At 36.8% G+C, this 21,001-nt stretch overlaps 2 protein-coding genes across 2 annotated transcripts; both read right to left on the reverse strand.

Moving 5' to 3' along the window:
• Positions 1–818: 818 nt before the first annotated feature.
• On the reverse strand, positions 819–4,444 carry LOC119085947 (SWI/SNF-related matrix-associated actin-dependent regulator of chromatin subfamily A-like protein 1). Its single transcript, XM_037196501.1, has 10 exons — positions 3,725–4,444; positions 3,533–3,664; positions 3,073–3,473; positions 2,915–3,008; positions 2,663–2,855; positions 2,380–2,604; positions 2,100–2,311; positions 1,915–1,985; positions 1,657–1,851; positions 819–1,109 (listed from the first exon to the last, which is right to left on the reverse strand). Exons 1-10 carry the CDS (start codon positions 4,185–4,187, stop codon positions 927–929), a joined length of 2,169 nt encoding a protein of 722 aa, XP_037052396.1. The 5' UTR covers positions 4,188–4,444; the 3' UTR covers positions 819–926.
• A 1,202-nt stretch (positions 4,445–5,646) lies between these two features.
• LOC119085945 (protein artichoke) lies at positions 5,647–15,962 on the reverse strand. Its single transcript, XM_037196499.1, has 4 exons — positions 15,732–15,962; positions 10,139–10,337; positions 9,087–10,074; positions 5,647–9,002 (listed from the first exon to the last, which is right to left on the reverse strand). The coding sequence occupies exons 2-4, from the start codon at positions 10,276–10,278 to the stop codon at positions 5,709–5,711; spliced, it is 4,422 nt and encodes a 1,473-aa protein (XP_037052394.1). The 5' UTR covers positions 10,279–10,337; positions 15,732–15,962; the 3' UTR covers positions 5,647–5,708.
• Positions 15,963–21,001: the final 5,039 nt, after the last annotated feature.

Below are 21,001 nucleotides of genomic sequence, written 5' to 3' on the forward strand. Positions count from 1 at the left end.
TACCCCACACGACCATGTACGTTTTATGTACCTCGAGAAATTTCTGTAAGAACAGTGTAAGTCTTCGGTTGAAAACTTTAACTGCACATATTTCAGTGTCGATAAATTTTAAAACCAATAAGTCCCTATTCGGCTCAATAGTACATGTGATTACCTTTCTAATGACACTCCACACGACCCTGTACGGATCGTGTAACTGGAGAAATTTTTGTAAGAAAATTGCAATTTTTCGGTTTTTGCTCACCTTTTACCAACCATACAAACTTCGAAGAATTTTTTTGAAAGTGGTTTCGGCTTCTAGGGTTGAAGTCCGTTCTAGGTACATATAAAAAATTCCAATAGAAAATACGTCCGATTTCGGTAGGTTGTTTTTCAAAAGAATCCCTCTTCAAGTTTTGGCGATATTCACGAGTAGCCTCAATGTAGTAGCTTGCGAGTGATTAAGTAGATGAAAAAATGTTTACTATGCTGGTGCATGTAATAAGGCTATTACATGCATAGGCATAGGCCTTTACATCACTCGCATAGTAAAACGTCGTACTACACACGGAAAATAAAGTGATATCTCGTATCACGATGAGTAAATGTACCTCGGGCTAAAGCCCTCGGTTACTTTTACTCATCTGGATACGAGATATCACTTTACTTCCCTTGCATAGTCTTGCAATATAAGTGTAGGGTGGATAGGACATAGAATTCAAGATACAAACCTTTGCTCAGGGTCCCTGAGCCAGGGATCATTCTTTTCTGGCGAAGCGTAGAAAGTAGAGTCTCCGACTTCATAAATAAACTCCTCAATGCTGAACAACATTAGAACCTAAATTACGCAAATCATTGAATGTATTTCACTATTGAACAAAATTGTAAACAATCAAATTGAGCAAACGAAGTGAAAACTGAATTCACAGTGATTAAACAACGATGTTTTAATAATCTAAATCCATAAACATGTCATCCTCGTCATCAAGCATATCTTTGTAGGCTTCATGTTCCTTATTCGGTACTTCTTCTTGCTCCGTACCTGCGGTCTCAGTAGCAGAATTCATGTTACACTCATTTTTAGACGGCGCCAACAACGGTTGAAAGTATTGAGTCAGTGTGTTTGAATTCTGAAAGAGACACAGGTAAATCATTGTAGTAAGTATCGCGTAAGCAAATTGTGGACAGGTGAAAATCGTATCGAACGAGAAGGAAGAAGAAAGCTGGCAAGTAAATTAAAATCTTAAAAATTAGTTGAGCTAAGTTGAGGTGCAGTAGTCTTGTTGGACCACAGCAAGTTCAATAGGGCCTATTTTAAGGAAATTAAATTTCCAAAAATTCTTACATTTTTCTATCACTTTTCGTGAGTTTATCATGTCTTTGAGCTTAACTGATTACTTCGGAATGAGATCTAACAGAAAACAAAATTTGGAAATTTTAAGATTTTTTGTGAAATTTTGGAAATTTTTGGAAATTAAATTCCTTAAAATAGGCCCTGGCTTCCACATAGGTAAGGCTATGGATTTTAAATCGAATGCTGGCTAAGACAGTTTCTAGGGCTATTCATTGCTACCCAGAAATTTTGACTTAGAATAACAAGCAACGCAGTGTAGTATCTCAATAGCCAGCAGAGAATAACATGCGTGTATCAGACACTTTAATAAAAAGTTTATTTACCGAAATTGGATCAGCGGTATGCGTTGCATCTGCCAAATCTTCCGAAAAGATACCAGCTTTATTGAGGACTTCCTGCTTTCGTTTCAACATTTCCCAAATAACATCATCGGCTGTACCCTTCGCCAGCAAGTACCGACAGGTAACGGGACCCTTCTGGCCGATTCGATGAGCTCGAGATTCGCATTGTGCCAGCGTCTAAACGAACACATACCATTTTAATATTGAAGGTAAATGATTGGACAAGTGAAAATGATTTACACTGGGATTCCAATATAGTTCGCTGAAGACTACCAATGAGGCAGAGGTTAGTGTTATTGCTGCGTTGCAGGCTGAAAGGAAGTAGATATTGATTGGGATAATGCTGAGGAAATCCACTTGTGTTGTTTCGGATGAATTTCATGTTTCATGCGAACAGGCGTGAGATGTGAATTGTAAAAAATTACCTTTCAACGATAATAACGCCACCTGACATGATTTCTGATTTTGGAATCGATCAATGTATTTGTTGCGAAGATCACTCTTCGTTGTGCCATCGATGCGAATGAAGTCGACTTTTTGTTTGGTCAGACAGTCAGATATTGCGTCCAGCATAACTTTGTGGTAAGCGAACACAATGAATTTGATCTTGTCCGGAATGATTTTCTTAATGTAGCCGCTGCAGGACGGTAAAGAGTAAAACTTTCTTTTCTCCAAAAAATTCAATTGATTGAAATGCTCACATACCGAACCGCTTTGGCTTTCAGTTTTGCCGTTTCTGAATAAAATCGAAGTAACAGCTCCTCGCGCTGTTCCCCTCTCGATTTCAGGAAATCATTCGAGTAAATTTTTACATTCTTTGCCGCTTCATGGATATTGAGATCGTTTGTGCTCCATACCTTATCAGGATCCAAGGTTATTGTTTCTCGCGATTTTGTACCCAATTCGAATTCCACATCCTCTTTCGTTCTTCTGCAAATTTCAAAGTTAATGTTTACTCATCGAAGAGGGATCAAATTGTCTGTCCTACCGAATCATAAATTTTTGTCGCAAAATAAGATTCAATTCTTGCAAATTACTCTGACCGTTACAATCAAAGCCGAATGTGGTTTCCTTTCCAGCACAGTAGCGTAAACCATATTCTCTGAAGTTTCCGAAAAATCTTTTGTCGATTAAATTCAGTTGGCAATAGAGTTCGACCGGACGTGATAAGGCGGGTGTCCCTAAATATATCTCAAATTTTAAATTGATTTGTTCTCGTCTTTGTGGGAAGGTATAGTACCTGTGAGCAATATGACACGTTTGGCCTTTTCACCCAAACGGCAAGCACTTGAAGTGGTCTTCGCTTTGAAATTTTTTATTGTGTGAGATTCATCCTGAAAACGAGAGCAAATGTTCATTGAAACATTTCAAGCGGACCATCGGTATCTATCTGCTCACCAAAATTAGTATCCCAAAATTCTTCTCACACAAACGATCACAGTTCTTGTCCATCAAGGAGTAGCTAGTAACTAGCACTTTAACATTACCAATATACTCTTGGGTTGACTGCCAGCAAACAATCGACTCGGGCGGTATATCAGGTAAAAGACTCCGTATATGTTGCGCCCAACTCTCACGAGCGGTGGCAGTGGTGCAGATTAGAAGTGGAAAATCATCTTTATAATAATTCGCAATAGCCAGAGCTTGGTACGTTTTTCCCAATCCCATATCGTCAGCAATCATACATCGACCTGATGTTGATATGCCAAAAGCGACACCATACTTTTGAAAATCTAACAGTTGATCCCTTAAATGAGGTTCAATTTTCTGCAGACGGAGAAGGTCGATTTCAGGTTTCTCTGCAATAAGAAAACGGTAAAGTGGTCGTTGTGCATACACCATAATTAGCAAGAAATACTTTTTTCTCTCATTAAATTTAGAACAAACTTGGGTAGGCCTGCAATGACCACATCAGGATTTAGCAAATTCACTTTTTCCTGTACCAGTTCGTAATCATTTACTCCGAATGACCATATCCGTGTACTGGTGTCTGTTAAAAACATAAACAATTATGCGAATGTAACTACAGGAATCAATGAGTGCAACATACCATAAGCCTTTGATGGTATGGTTCTAAAAATATCAACCAGTTTGGCACAAAAACCAGAAGTGGTGACTTGAAACCGACTTGGAGTAGCCATCGAGCAAGAACATGACACAACTTTCGTGAATACGGAAGCCAATTTTGGACCTGGCGATGCGCCCGATGTACTCGGTCCACTGTTATTGTTGTTGGGATACGGTTGAGATAAAATTCGGTTGGTAATTTTATTCGCTGGACTTTTCTTTATTTTATTCTCGTAGTCGTTTAGTACGTCGGTCTTTACGTTCTTTTCATTTCCATAAAATGACGCTACCGATTTAGGACTCGTTGCTGCACTTGAAGAATTTTGATTTACTGATGGTGTTGCTGTCGGTGATTGGTCAGCTGTACTCATTCTTAACTTTCTGATGTTCAAACGTTCGAGTGCTATTCGCCGTTTTTCAGATATTTGTTCAGGTGTACACGACATCGTCTTTAAGGAGTTTGGATATTGTTTTTGATATACAGTGAAACGACTATAGGTATTCAACTGACGAAAACTTGACAATTAAAATGTTCGTTTATTTGATAGACTTCAAACTTTACTTTATGTCAAGATGTTCGCGCTCGAAATGAAAAACAGCTGTTTCGACGATAATAACACCACAGCATACAACAACAGTCTTTATATACATACATTCTTTGTATAAAGACTGAGTCGTTAAATACGTGATTTCGAGTGCTGATTATTCATTCCCATTCGTCTGGTTTGAAAGGTGTCGATTATGTAGCAACATTAACTTCCAAGAAAATGAAATATTTTCTTTCATTCCATCGATTGATGATATTATATCAGTAGTTAAAGTAAAAGAGGTCGCAAATATCGACCGATTTTCTACAATATCTTTGAACTGTACCTGAAGTTGTTCCAGACCATAGAATAAACATAGCTAACGCCGACCCGTACGAAACACCTATTCGTATCAAAAGCCTTTAATGTGAAACTCTTCATTTCTCTTACTTCATTTTCTTCTCTGCTGAAAAACTATTCTCCCTTTAAAATCACTTACATTATCCACTCTTTGCCTTGTTATCATATACAACTAAATTGTCGGAGGCAATATAGACAGCCCCGTACGAAGACAAATTTCATAAATTCCTATTTAAACAGCTATATACCGCTATATTTACCTATATTTCACTGTAAATAAACATTTCACAGAGGAATATATGCTATTATATAGCTCTATATGCCTGTATATAGCTCAATATAGCTGTATATAGGTATATTTAGATGTCCGTATATGGAATCCTTGAAACCCCACACACGTCGATCCAAAATCACTCATCTTCGAACTTAGCCTGTCTTTTGACATTACCAAACGGGAAAAAAAGAATTTTCAAAATCGGATGCGTTTTACTCAAGTTATCGTGCAGACAGACAGACGGACAGACGGACAGACGGACAGACGGACAGACGGGTAGACGGACAGACGGACATTTTTTTTTTCGCGGATTTGGCATCTCTAGACAACCACAATAGGTTTCCCCTTACTCAGGGAGTCCAATTCGACGTGTTACAAACGTATGCGTAAACCTATAAGACCCCAGTACTTCGTACGGGTCTAAAAATCGGTTTTTCGGACACCACGGGCGACTAGAATCTTTCTTGTGTACCATTTTCAATTTCTCTTCAGGAAGTCGACCATTCCTACTATAATATACTATCGCTAATGGTGCTATTGGATGTTAATTCAGATGAAGTAAAATATTTTTTACCAAACATTGAACAATACTTTAAACAAAAGGAGTAATAGATTCAACAACTATTGTGATGATGAGTTTGTCTTATATTCTCGAATACTTATCTTAATCTCACATGATGTATGTATGTATGCGTTGTGTACAGAGCACTGTAGTTTCCATGAAAACTAAAAACGAGACAATCGTTTAACTACACATAAAATTTATTAACTCATCAACTTAATTACACTGTCCAACTATGATAATTTTAAATGTATAACGAACCGATCAACACAATACTTAACGAGAAAATCCAATTCAAGGGAACACTAACAGAGGCTCCACTACGCAAACTGTTCAGACCAATGTTGTATCCTTCGTCTGTAGTTCTGTTGTAATTTGCATAGTACCAATCCATGTTGGCCTTTCTGGTTGTTTCATCTGGAGTCACATCAGTTGTTGGGACACTATTCAATTCGTTGTAATTTGAATTAATGTTGTCATTTCTCACGTCAGATGTAGTTCGCTGATACTCCTCAGCAACAGGTATCGGTGTTGATGAGAAGATTTTTGTGATTGTCGACCGTCCTGGTGGACGATAATTGGCTAATTGAGCTCCTGGTGCCACCAATGCAGAAAGTGAACTGGGAGAGTCAGCATACTTTTTTATCGTTGATGTTGTTGATTCCGGCAGGTACGCTGGTGCTCTGTATGTTGTCGAAGGAGGATCACTTGTTATACTTTGTTCCGATCGTACTGTCGACTCGGTATATGTTATTGTAGTGGGTTGATCGTTTCGCTGTGCTGTTAGATCGGCCAAAAAGTTTTGTAGCGGAGACAGTGTTGTAACTTTCGACATTTCCGTCGACGACGCAAAATATTGTTCGTTACTTGAACTTAATTTGCTGTCGGATTGTTCGGCTTCGTAATCAATCACTTTTGGTGATTCCGACATAACTGGAACTTGAAATTTATCATCGTTCCAAGCTTTGGTTCCATTCTTTTCAATTTTTATTAATGTTGATTCGCTTGACTGATTTTCATCATCAGTTGCATTTTCTGTGGAGTTTTCATATGGATTTTGTATCGGAGTAAAACCTCCAGTCGTTCCTGGCACTATTGGTACAAAGCCTCCCTTTTCGATGGGCCTTGGTGGCTCAACGAATGGAGTTTGAAAGTAAGGCCGATATTGCGAATTGTTATCTTGTGGGTGATCTGGGAGAGCCTGCAAAGAATTCCTTTCTCTTGGATCAATTCTTTTGTCCGTTTGTGGATCGCGTTGATTGAGAAATTTGAATATTTCCAAGTCTTCAGGTCGATAAACTTGTACTCTTGCTTTACCTTTCGTACCGCTTGCTGCTCGATTGTTGGCTCGATTGTTAGCACTCCGGCCATTATTCCATAAGTTTCCAATATTTAAACTCGGAAGTGGCATACCGAAGAATGTAAATTGTGATCCTGGAGATTGTTGTTGCTGTTGTTGAAGGAACTGTTGGTGTTTGTTGTAATTAAGAATCGTATTTGATAAGTTTGCTCCTAGTGGAACGTCCAGAGGGCTTAGTTGAATTGGGCCGGAATTGTTGCTGATTGCTAAATGAGTTTCGTTGATAGGATAATCAATATATTGATCGTCGAAATATTCGCTATCTATTGGCGAAGGAGGAGGATAATTCAATGGAGGCTCATCAAAGCCATCCTCTTCACATTCGTCATAATTTATTTGTCGGGAGAAAAGGTCACCATGCTCATTCGTCAGTGGAATATTGTTAGATCTTTCATCTGTTTGACACTCACTTCTCGACAATCGCGTCTCTCTTAGCATCGTACCATCACGACATCGCGGACCCGGATAATGTGTTAACGAGTCCGTTTCTTGATACCAAGCCCGAAGCCACAACATGTCACAGGTACAATCTAGCGGATTTCCATCGAGATCCAATATTGCCAAATTTCCTCGTAGACTACGGAATGTCGGCTCGACTATTGTACTCATTTTGTTGTTTCGCATTGTTAGAACGCGTAACCGTGGCATTGTTGAAAATGGTTCACCCTGCACTTTGCAAATACGATTGTCATCCAGCTTCAGCTCGACCAACCAGTCCAAGCCTCTCAGTGGATTAGTTGTTATTCGTTTAATTCCATTGTTAGATAAGTCTAGCACTTCGAGATTCCTAACGCTGCGTAGTCCAACATGTTCCAACGTTCGAAAATGGTTAGACGAAATGTTCAAATAAACGATCGACGGCGATCGAATGAAAGAATTCGGTGAAATGTATCGCAGGTTGTTTTGTTGCAGATGCACTGCTTGCAAATTTGGCAATTCCTCGAAAATTCTGTCTCCCAATTCTACCAAGCGATTATCAGCCAAAACGATTTCTTGCAGTTGTGGTAGGTTCCTTACACTGCCAGCTTCCATCATGTTCAATTCATTGCTAGATAAATCGAGATACTGAAGCAGTGGTAAATCTCTAAATGTGCCTTGAGGAATACCCAACACTTTGTTGTTCGATGCTTTCAGTTCCTCAAGCTGTCGCAGCGATGACAAAACAATTGGAGATAGACCACTTAATCGGTTAAAGCTTACGTCTAGTTCTCGTAGATCCGACAAGCCCATAATGCTCTCGGGTAAATCTCTCAAGTTATTTTCCGAAATATCGATTGAACGTAGCGATCGTGTGTTCCGGAAACTGTTTGGTTGAACCTCAATTAAGTTATTTCTGGACAGATCTAGTCTCTCCAGTCGCTGTAAATTGGTTAACAAACCATCAACAAACAGTTCAATTCGATTTCCTTGAATGTTTAGGTCTTTGATATCTTGAAGGGTCTGAAGGCTTTTCTCGTGCATTGCCATAATTCTGTTGTCGCGAAGATTCAAAATTTCCAACCGCTCCAGACCATGTAAGCTTGTCTCGTCAATTGTCTGGATACGATTTTTGGCAAGACTCAGATAGCGTAGTTGTGGTAGTGACTTAAACACTGATCGAGGTATCCGTTGCACCATATTACTACCGATGTCCAGCATTCTTAAATTAGGCAAATCTAAAGCTTTGTTTGGTGGAACAGGCAACGATGAAATCTTATTTCTTTTCATGCTAATCCGTTCCACTATAGCCGGCAATCCAGGTATAAATTCTTGAAGATTGTTGTAGCTAGCATCAATTTCGAAAAGATTTTCGAGTTTTTGGAATGTTGATGGATGGATCATGGACAATTCATTCCGGGAAATATTAATGGTTTCAAGCATGGGTGTATTTGCAAAAGACGAAGGATCAAGTGTGGATAGATAATTTAAACTGATATCCAGACTACGAAGTGACGGTAGTCCCATCAGTAGCGTTGGATCAATTCTCCTGAACTTGTTTTTGGATAAGTCTAAGCCTTTCAAGCCAGGGAGATTCCAAAATGGTAGCGGTAACACTTCAGACAAGCTGTTATTTCTCATTCTCAATTCCCTCAGTGCGGGCATAGCAAGAAATGCGTCCCTTTCAATGCGTTTCAATAAATTGTTGTCTAAGTATAGTTGTTCCAATGTACCATGTCCACGAATTGCACCAAAAGGAATCTGTTGAAAAAAATAGTTCGTTAGCATCTCAAAATCACTGAGTTGCCATTGTACTTGATTCTTTCAAGACAGCTACATTCTTACCTCTTGCAGATGATTGTTACTCAGATCAAGAAACTTTAGCATGGGTAGAGCGTCCAACAATGATCTCAGTTCTTCCACTCTAGCGATTTCATTGTTTTGCATATGAAGATATTCCACACCACTGCCAGATCTCAACAGAAATGATTCTGGATGAACGCGGCTTAAAAAGTTGTTTTCCAGGTGGATCAATTTTAGCATCGGAGTTCTATGAAATGCGCCATGATATATCTCAGATATTGCGTTATCATTCAACAATAACTCCCTCAAAGCTGGTAAATCGACAAAACTTGCCTCCGAAAGTCTTGTTATATGATTTCGATCCAATTTTAATTCTTCCAATCTGTTCAAATCCTTTACGGCTCGTCCTACCATTCCAGCGTCTGATATTTTGTTACTGCTCAATTCTATTGTCTTAAGATTTGGAAGCCCAGACATTGCCCTTAAATGAATCCAACTGATGCCATTTTCCGCAACATTTAAATATTTCAATTGGGGCAAGTCGTTAAACAGGCCTGCTTCCAAACGATTCAAACGACCACTTCCAAGTATTTGCACTGTTTCTAATTTAGGCATATCTCGAAATGTGTTCGGTGCCAATTCCACCAACGAATTACTCTGAATTTTCACATATCGCAGGCTCTTTAATCCGGAGAAAATGGGAACTCTTTTCAAACTTTCACTTTGAATGGTAACAGCTTCCAGTTGTCTCAATCCCATCAAACTGTCTAGCGGCACACTGCGGAGCTCTCGTTCCACGATAAAAACTTCCACCAAACTGTCTTCCAGATCATTTAACCAACCATTTGCCAATCTCTCCAGACCATTGTGCCGTAACATCAGTCGTACGACTCGAAGCGGTGATAGAAACTTTCCAGGCAGTGATGGTAGTTGATTATTTTCCAAAATTAACTCATCGATTGGTCGGTCGATTGTTTTTGCTACAGACTTTAGTCCATGTAAAACTCTCGGTAAGTCGCTGTGGGAACACCTTGAAAGGGTACGAAAACTTTGTTTAAATGTTTTTCCAATAAGATCGAGTGTTCGTGATTTACCAAACTTGGATGTCCTTTTCCTTCTGTGAACATCGACACGGGGCTATAAGCTCTTGCGGTGGACAAAATGATTCTCTTTGGGATGCTGTTTCAACAACAATTAGAGCAAAGAAGAGTAGTATTTTCAGTATTGGAGTCATCGTTTTGTTTCAGTTTTTTCCTTTTTGGGGAACATTTCCAATGTATGGCTGTGAATCACCTGTGAAAAGACGGGGATGTTAATCACTATAATAATGTTCCTGATTTTAATGGATTTTACATTGAATGCTATTGGGTTGCATAATCTATCAACATTCAGATACATCAAGTTCAGAAAGTCAACTGTTATCGGCAGCTACGACCGAATTAGGATATGAACTTTGGTAAAACGGTCTCTTATAGCAAAATGTGTGTCAACTGAAAGATTTTCTTTCAAACGAAGTAAAAGATTCGAAAATTATGTTGATAGTTCATTTGCATTAGGGTAAATAAAGGATAAAGATAAGGACCAAACTAACACTCTTTTAATTAAAAATCTTGTATACGAAAAATCTTTGCATATTTCGCTTAATTAATTATTCTTAAATTGCAAGAACTGAAATATTTATTTTCTTTTTTTTTTATATCCTCACCAAAGAGGAGAAGAAACAAAGAATTCTAATGGAAAAATAATTATTTCAACATATTTTGTTGTATGATGTTCAGCCTCAATGTGAACCTTTGTTGGTATTCGAGACCCCGAAGCAAGTTCAGACTTATTCAGACTTAATGAATAAATGACAGTGACAAACGTCTACATAGAAAAACAGTTTATATGTTGTTGCTTCGTGGTGATTTGTCCATAATTATTTCTATGCTCGCGCCGTTATAAAAATAGATGCAAATTCCATTTCAACCGACTCCTTTACCTATTCGCATATTTCTCCATAAATTTTAAGTTTGAATATGCAATCAAATTATCCAATTTTCTAAAGTAGTACCATACCACGTTCTACTGTAACCAATAATGATTTTGGGAAATGCACAAAACGGTAATGTATACCTCAACCTATCCCATCCCACAAATTGAGATTGGTTTTCATATATTGTAGACTAATATCAATGTAAAAGTAATCTAGTTTTTCAACTGTAATCGTCTATCTTTCTCGTATGCTCTTGGCTTACAGCATAAAACCAACAAACCTAAAGCATATTTACGGTGCCGTCTGGTTAACAATTACTCGAACTAACGATGTTTATAAATTATTGTCGCAAGCGAATCTAATGATAAAAAGTACCGTAGCTTTTCATCTTAAAACAGGTAAGATGTCATATGTGCCACAAACATTATTCATACTTTATACATCGTAACTGATTCTGAAAAATATGATTTTCTGGAACAATAAATTTGCGAAGAACAAAAAAAAACAAGTAAAGGGTATACCGGCTCCGATCCGAAACATGAATAAATTGTCATGAGTTTGATCATATCTAGTCAATTTTAAGGTGCAGAGCAGAGTATGCAAAAACATAATGTATTAGTTTGCGGCAAGCCAAAGAGAATGGTTATTTGTTTATCGAGGGGAGAAAATAGGAAGACTGATGTTTGTGGCCCAAGCGAAGTGGGGGCAGCAATTTCGCTCTTGCTGGATTTTTCTATTCTCCCAGAGGTGAACACAACTTTTTCATATGTGATTTACCGTTCTTCTCCACGAAACAGCAAACATCAATTCATCATACCATTTTTGAAAACATAAACAAAGTGAGAGTACAAGTGAGAAGAGTTCTATTTTCTCCCCACGGGAGACAAAGTGCTGCAATTTTCTCACTAGAAATGTCATTCGACCAATCGTCAACAAAACGCAATTTTTTCATGGTTTATTGATGGGATAAAATATGATAGATCCACATATGAAATGTGCAACGAGGGGAGAAAAGTTGGAAATTGCATACGAGAAAATGCAATTTCCAACTTTTTTCCCTAGGTAAACATAACGTTTTTGACATGCTACATGCGTCAAAGTCCGTACTTTTCATGTTTGAAGCACGTCTTTCGACTCCCTCAGCATGTTAACTCCATTACATAACTCGGGATAAAATGAAAGGTCTCGTTTTCGTGTGTTTATTAGTTTATTAGTTTATACCAACAAAATTCACACGAAAACTCTATTTTCATCGTTTTATTCCTAGTCATGAAAAATACTATTTCTCGCCTGAGTTGTGAAAAAGTACGTTGTGAACAAAATCAGACGTCTACGTTCCAGTTCCTGACTTAACTTTTAAATTATGACTTTTTTCTATCCACATGCTGATGCTATACTAAACCACTCATTTAGCTGACAAATTAAGATGCTTCAGGTGTGCAGAGTAGGCCTGTTCATTTTAGAGAAATAGTCTCAAATTCATCTGGCATGGTGTCTATCTGGTCCGGAAGGCTAAAATATTGGACCCGTATTTTTTTATAATTTTAAAAAATAGTTTAGATCTGGGGAACGAAGCATTTGTTCAAATGTACGAAAGCATTGGTTAGAAGAGAGGAGAATGATGGTGTATATCTTTTTTACTCTTCTGAACTCACAGGACTAAGTTTTAAATACTAAGCGATACTGAAAACTTTAAAACGAATATACAAATAGGTTTAATGGTTATATTATTGGAGGTACGCTTGTCGTTTCCGAAAGTTGCAGTAAGGATTATTATTAACACCATACAAATATATACAAAGCATTACCTGACCTGACATAGCATTTCACGGTGTAATTTACATTACTTCGAGTGTTATGTAATGACCGTTTTCGTAACACAGACTGTAAATAAACAAACAGAAGATACCGAAATGATAAATCCAATACCGTGATAAATGAGAGCGAAAAATTAATTAGATTGAACCAGTAGTTAAAGGTGTATCATCACTTAAACTAATATAACAGACAGAGTCGGTTGCAACACAATTTAATTTTTTTTTTTATTGCTTAACTTAGTACAATTTCCTCTTCACCGAAAGAAAACTTAACCGAGCATTAAAGTTTCTTGTATAATTAGGTTTTGGATTTAAATTTTCAACTCATTTATTCACATTATGATATCATGCCCCAATGTTACAGATACCATGAAAAATACAACTTTCACTTTAACTTGAGAAAATATATTCGTTTCATGATGGCGTTAGTGGAACCAGAAAATATCTGAGGAGATGTTCACAGGAAAGTATTTGAAAGTATTCGCTCGATTTTGGGAGAACGGATGTGTGTGAAAATTCATACAACAGAGACAAACCTACGTTAGAAACGCTTCTGTTTTTTAACAAATTCCACAAGTTCAACTCACATATACCTGTGTGTTTTTTAGACTTTCAAGTAATTGATTTAACAACAGAAAATGTGGCATTTATTAAATCTAGTATTTTGAGACAAATACATTTCCCGCGGATAATGTTTGTGATTTGTGAAGAAACTGAAAATTTAGTTAAATGCTGCTAAGCTAGATGCATCAATATGACAGGCTAGAGTAGGCATAGGAATAATGTTTTCTCACCGAGAACCAAAAATTAAAAATTGATTTCCAGTTCATACATTTCTCGGTGTTTTGTTCCGAAGATCACATTTCCCGAAAACAAAACTTCAGGTACCGATCCAAGTTAATCAGAAACCATTGCAAATACTACGACGTTAGCATCATACGAACTCTTCCTGCTCTTGGTCTTTGGTTCAATTTAGCCTTGCAGAACTTATTAGATATATATGATGTATGTGCTAAAAAATACCTAAATTCCTGGGCGGCCGTAGCTCAGGAAGGACTAATCCAAATATGTCTATCATCGAACTTCAACCCACAATTTCAATTAACTTCCAAGTTAAAAAGAAATTCAGAAAAGCTGCTATGAATCTCGCGCACATACAGCTCGAAATTCCTACGTTTACATATTTTATATAGCTAGGGAAGGAATTTCACGCCCATACATATTTGGGGAAACTGAAAATTGGAATTGGGTGCGGGCCAGTGACACTCAGGATTTAAAATTATATCTTGATTCGTTATAATTCGAGGATTATGTTCTGAGAAGAGGAATCATTAGAAATTGAAACTTTAAAACCAAGATACCGGTATCCACTTCTAGTAGCTCAAAATTTACTTATATACGTGCCTAACGTTGTAATACTGAAGCGGCCGTTTCAAAATTCTAAATAAACTTTTGTGGGTTCGGCTGAACTAATGTTTCGAAAAATCCTGTGCTACAGGGAGCGAAAAGTGAAATTCATCATGTTTTTCAATTGAAGAGTTGTTGTGGTTTGTTATTGATTCCACAAGATTTTCCGAATTTTAATTTTCTGAAGTTTGGTTAGGCTCGCGCTCGCAATAAGAATAAAATACAAAAATGAAAAATCTAGATGTTCATTTGTTAAACAAATTTTGTATGGAATAATTGACAACCCACAACAACTCCCAAAACAGAAAACATGTAAAATTTTGGTTTTCTCTACCTGTAGCATCGAATCAGACATATTTTGTTGTTTGAGGATTTCTAGATACTGATATCCAACAATATTACTTTAGAAATATTTTCGAAAAAATCATAGGTGCACAATCACATAGGACCTTAAAGAACCAGTTTCGGCAGAAAATTGTATATTTTGTCCTATTCAGTTTTGTCCTAGTTAAGTTATAAGAACTATAAATGAAGATACAACAGCATAAAGGTTAAAGATACGTTGGACTGAGCCACAGCTCTGCTTCCAGCATGAACATAAGCAATATTCGAAGGCTCATGCAATCAAAATAGGCCTTTTATTTTCTCGTAAATATAGGAATCATGACTTCATGGTGTGAATAAAAACACACAATCAAAGCACCTAGCAGGGTAATAGAAAAAAATTGAGTACTACTTTAATCGAAGTATGCGAATATTTCCATACCTTTTTTCATAATGTCATTGCAAAATTACCATTAAGGCTGCTAATGGTATTATTGGTACCAAAATACTACTCTATTTGACGTGTAAAAACCTCTATTACCCTGCTAGGTGCTTTGACACAATACATGCAATTGTACACGCATAAAATTTTGAAAATTTGGAAGCTTTTTGACGTTGGAAAAATGAGTGTTCGTGCTAGAAGCAGTGCTTGTGCTATGACTTATTTAAAATTCTGACACCTGTTTGTCATTACGTCAAATTCTTTATAGAATTAAACAGAAAATTGATATTGATTAAATAAATGTTGAGCTCTAGTTATTGCGGACTTTTCTAGTAAAATGTGGGTAAAACCAAACGAAGTAAAAGATTTTGATCATAATAAGTGCAACAGATTCGTGATACATGCTTGCCGTCCGTGAAAACATTATACTAGAGGTATAAATAAGAGTAAGATTATTAGAAAGTCGTGTCGCAAAGTTCAGTTTAAATTTTCATTTTTTTTAAACATTAAACAGACAAGACATGTAATGTTGTCAACGCTTGAAAGAATTTTCCTAACTAATTGAATAATTTTTTTTAGAAATCTTTTTATTCAATTTCTCAATGTGTTGTGCTCATTGTTCGATAATACAACATTCGTAATTAAGTATTAAGGCAATTATATGCACATTAAATTGCATAACGCACGTTCTAAGTGAAATTGGAAAGTGACGAAATATTTACCGTGCTTTTCTTTATTATCCAAATTAAAAATCCTTTTGCTTTTTCTCCGATAAAACGTTTACGAACACAATGTTCCTTTCGTGTTATGACGATTCATAATCCTCATTTACTTGCTTCAAAAATATGGAAACGACAAATTGTTTATGATTTCATCAATCACGTTAATTTCATGGAACAAAAAGCCACAATTTGTTTTCACTTTCTTAAATTTGTTGTTTTTCGTTTTGTATTTTTTTTCGCGGAAAAATAGAGAACTTTAGCAAATCACACAATAATGACAAAACCAATAATTTCCAACAATAACGAAAACGATATTGACACGGAAAAATTTTATCATTGTGAATGAGGCCAGTTGTTCACAAATCATGGTGTGTTACGTAGTGGTAGAATTCCAACTTTCTTGTGAAAGTACTTCAACAAAAATTCAATTCAAATAGAAAAATATAATCTTTCAGGTTGAACTTTTCTATACACTGCCGTATGGGATACCGGTAACTCTGATACGAAAATGCGTGTATCTTGGTTGGGATACCGGCATAAGTGATAAAAAATGCGTGTATCTCAGTTGGGATACCGGTCTCCCGGTATAACTAAAAGGAAAATCCACATTTTCTAGGTCGGGATACCGGTATCTCTGATACGAAAATGCGTGTATCTCAGTTGGGATACCGGCATCAGTGATACAAAATGCGTGTATCTCAATTGGGATACCGGCATCTGTGATACAAAGTGCGTGTATCTCAATTGGGATACCGGCATCTGTGATACAAAATGCGTGTATCTCAATTGGGATACCGGTATCCCGGTACAAATAAAAGGAAAATCCACACTTTCTAGTTCGGGATACCGGTATCACTGATACAAAATGCGTGTATCTCAGTTGGGATACCGGCATCCCGGTACAAATAAAAGGAAAATACACACTTTCTAGTTCGGGATACCGGTATCACTGATACAAAATGCGTATATCTCAGTTGGGATACCGGTATCCCGGTATAAATAAAAGGAAAATCCACACTTTCTAGTTCGGGATACCTGTATCACTGATACAAAATGCGTGTATCTCAATTGGGATACCGGTATCACGGTATAAGTCAAAGGAAAATCCACATTTTCTAGGTCGGGATATCGGTATCTCCGATACAAAATACGTGTATCTCAGTTGGGATACCGGCATCCGTGATACAAAATGTGTGTATCTCAATTGGGATACCGGTATCCCGGTATAAATAAAAGGAAAATCGACACTTTCCAGTTCGGGATACCGGTATCACTGATACAAAATGCGTGTATCTCAGTTGAGAGACCGGCATCTGTGATATACAAAATGCGTGTATCTTAGTTGGGATACCAGCATCTGTGATACAAAATTCGTGTATCTCAATTGGGATACCGGTATCCCGGTATAAGTCAAAGGAAAATCGGCATTTTCTAGGTCGGGAAATCGGTATATATCTGATACGAAAATGCGTGTATCTCAGTTGGGATACCGGCATTTGTGATACAAAATGCGCGGCGCGAAATTATAGCTATCGCATTGCCACAGTTTATATAGACACCCGAAAAAATATTTTTTCTTTTTGAATTTAATTTTTGTTAAAGTCTGAATTCTACCACCACATAACACACCATGATTTGTGAACATATTTACCCATCCCGCCTCATTCACAATGATAAAATTTTTCCGTGTCAATATCGTTTTCGTTATTGTTGGAAATTATTGGTTTTGTCATTATTGTGTGATTTGCTAAAGTTCTCTAATATCTTTGCTGCGTACAGCTCTTTTTATACTTATAAGTTTCTGTTATTGTTTAACACGATATTCCACCATCTACAAAACAATAACGACCGAACGAAAGAAGACACGATGGTTAACTGAATGTTTTTGCGATTTATTCCTCTTGAGTTCTGTTCTGCTGAAGACACTAGGTGATGGAGGTGGGTGGTGGGCTGATGCATGCGAATATATATTTTATGGTATAGGTCTGTGATGATGATAATGATTATATTGTGTTTGTTTTCAATGTGTAACATGAAATTAGTGTAGTGTGATTGTTTCAATTGTTTTCTACTAATTGAGGAATTGTTTTATTAAACGAATGTATTAGTTTTGTGAAAAGAAGTTATCTACACCGAATATGTGGAATTCATGGAATTCGCAAAAAAAGAAATTAAAAGTTTTGCATTTTGTCATTAACACGTTATTACGATTCAAAAAATGTGAAATGGTTTGATCGAAAAATTTCATCGGCAAAGACGAAATTATTAACAAAAAATGAATTTACATTTTAAGTTTAGATTGCGTTTTTAGCGTTTGTCTTATCTGACTAGCATTGTATGACAGCAATTGCATGTCTTTTTACAAACATGAAAGTGTTTAAATTTAGCTGAATACCTTCGATTGTTTGAACTTTTGACAGAATGCAATTGTAAACTTTACTATCGCACACACTAGGTGGATGCATGTCTGACAGATTTTTTGTGTGTGTCTAAATCGAGACCTTTCTAAATTGTTTTCTATTCAATTCATTTTATCCAATATGTAGGTCACGTAAATGCTGAAAATTGTTTAAGAACTTTTATTGTAAGATTCGTCCATGTTTATTTGTGTACCTGTTATGGGCGATTGATTAGAGGCAATTTCGCGAGAACACTCTAAGACCAATCGTCCCAAACAAGTACACTGATAAAAAAACCTCAAAAATTGTCCTCATCCCTTACCCTCATTTTCGGCCTCATTTTATTTGATCGAATATTTTCAGAAATCTTTTACTTCATTTGTTTTGAACATGCTTTTTGCTATATAAGACCTCATTTGTCAGAGCTTGTCGTTTATTAATGCTGTCGTTGTCGATAACAGATGACAGCCGTCTGTAACAGGTTAAGTTAAAAATAATTTTGTGCATCCGACAACTGAAATACGACCTATTTTGCCATGATTTTTCATTAAGATTTCTTAACTATATATCGTGCGGGAAAAAACTTCATTTCTTTACTATTTATAGTGCGGGAAAAGAATTACATGAATTTTTCTATGACTATACGATTGATTAAATTTAATATGGTGAATGTGAAGTGTGTATGTTTTCAAGTAAATTGATGTGTTTTGTCTATTTCAGTTGTCCGATGCACAAAACGTTGTTCGTACCTCGACAGGAAATGGATTTTTTCAGCACACGTCCTAATTAGAACTGTGCGCCGGCCACGCCAGCCGATTTTAGGCTCAGCCGGTAGCCGCCGCCGATACATTCTCAGCCGCCATTAGCCGACGTTTGGTCGGCGGCTATATCGGCTGAAATACTCGTCAAAGTTTGTTGAAGAAATGGTCGAAAAACATTCAGGTCATTCAGCCAGACAGACGTAGATCAGAAAATGAGGGCGACCGTGAGATTCACTATATACTACTATCACTTGCTGGTAATTTAAAGGTCGACAATATCCGATTTTTTGGAAGAACTATGCTAAGGAAATGCCGACACTTTTAATGTTGTCAAAAAGAATACTGTTTAATCCGATGACTAGTATCATTGCTGGATTAGTAGAAAGTCGAGCCTTTTGCTAAGCAATGTAAAAAAATCGCTTAAAAAAATCCGTTATACGTGCCGGTACCACATCAGTGAACTTATCCGCTGTGAAATAGTGAAATCTCCAAACAGGTCAAGTTTAGGTTCGAAACTGAATTCAATTTAGGTCTGAACATTCCCTTCTACATCACTAAGATGTACAACAAAGAGCAACCTTCTTCTACAAACTACACTTTCTTTGAAATTTCTTTCGACGAACTTCAATAAATTGAGTTTTTGAAAATTTTTGGATCTTTAATTCAGTTATATCGATTTAGACGCCGACGAATTTTTTGACGTAGCCGGCCGCCGATACCCACCGGCGTCAAATTAGCCGCCGATCTCGTCGGCTGAGACCGGCGCACAGTTCTAGTCCTAATTTTAAAACTTAAAACTTTTAAAACTTAAAACTTTTAAAACTTAGGACTGGTGCTGAAAAAATCGTCATTTCCTGTCTTGGTACGAAAAATACTATTGTTTCTGGAACAAGTCGTTCAATCGTAGCATTGCTCCATTGCTCTTTACTTTAACATGCTTCTTTACATCACTATTTGCGACAGAGAAAATGCAATTACCCTCCACAAATATGTAATATATATTACACACTTGTCACGAAGAAGTCGAGGCTTGCCGAGACTGCTAGTGACAAGTGTGTACTCTATTTTATCACATAAGCGAAAACGAGACAACAACATAGACCTGAAGTGTATTTTTTGAATTAAACTTCTAGTTAAGTAATTTTGACATCCGAACACCGCGCGTATGTGATAAAATATGTTACGTCAGTACTGTAAATGCTTGTTTAGGCACGTGTGATTACTCGACTCGCCTTCGGCTCGTTGAGGCTTGTTGACGTCTGAAATATGAATGTTAATGCCATGGAGTAGTACTGTGATTCAATAGATGCAATAGATTCAATTGATCAGAAGAATTAGAAGTGTAAAACATTCTCGATGAGCAATAACTTCTTTAATGATGAGACAAGCTCTTATCCTTAAAGTCACATTGTTAAAATATAGAAATCTCTTTGAATTATCAACTTGGGAATTCAGAGAGGTTGCTATATTCTATAGCTAATAAGGTCGCAGCTCACATATTGCAATCAAAAGAGCAATAGGAAATAGTCTTAAGAAATCAAATTCAACTCAATTACCGAAACGATTAGCTAGGTCAACAATCATGACATTAAAATGAAAATTCAATTCGATGGACGATGCAATTCTACAGTATGAGGCTTTGAATTGTTCACTATTGAAACAATAGAATTTATTTCAAAGGGAAAAAACATTACCAGTCTTTTGTAATTACCACTAGAATGATTCATTGATTGTTTACACCATGCATTTGTGCATCGCATAAATAAAACGAAAAGTATAAAGCCTCAAAATCCGTATTTACATTTATACTCTACTGAGCCAAACATTGGTACGCTTTGACACAACGAAGCGTCTATTTATAATTTTCAAATTTATAAAAACAGTCTTTGACTGTAAAGTATGGATAGACACTACGGATTGTGAAGCGTGTATTGTCTGTAACATACGTTAATGATGTCTTTCAAATATTTAGTGGGGACCTCGTGTTCCTTGAGCCATAACGGAGAAGAAGAGCTGTAAACAATCATGCAAGCATATCGCTCGTGTGCCAAAACAATGGATTTTTTTGCTATTGTATACAAGTCTTATAGACAGGTAGGTTTATAATATG

Source organism: Bradysia coprophila, chromosome IV, assembly GCF_014529535.1.
Source record: "Bradysia coprophila strain Holo2 chromosome IV, BU_Bcop_v1, whole genome shotgun sequence".
NCBI lineage: Eukaryota > Metazoa > Arthropoda > Insecta > Diptera > Sciaridae > Bradysia > Bradysia coprophila.

Coding starts and splice junctions, on each gene's coding strand:
- LOC119085947 (XM_037196501.1), bottom strand. CDS start 4,187: ATGTCGTGTACACCTGAACAAATATCTGAAAAACGGCGAATAGCACTC. Junction 3,474..3,532: donor AAATTTAATGAGAGAAAAAA/GTATTTCTTGCT, acceptor TTCTTATTGCAG/AGAAACCTGAAATCGACCTT. Junction 1,852..1,914: donor AACTATATTGGAATCCCAGT/GTAAATCATTTT, acceptor GTGTTCGTTTAG/ACGCTGGCACAATGCGAATC.
- LOC119085945 (XM_037196499.1), bottom strand. CDS start 10,278: ATGACTCCAATACTGAAAATACTACTCTTCTTTGCTCTAATTGTTGTT. Junction 10,075..10,138: donor GAAAAGGACATCCAAGTTTG/GTAAATCACGAA, acceptor TACCCTTTCAAG/GTGTTCCCACAGCGACTTAC. Junction 9,003..9,086: donor GTAACAATCATCTGCAAGAG/GTAAGAATGTAG, acceptor TTTTTTCAACAG/ATTCCTTTTGGTGCAATTCG.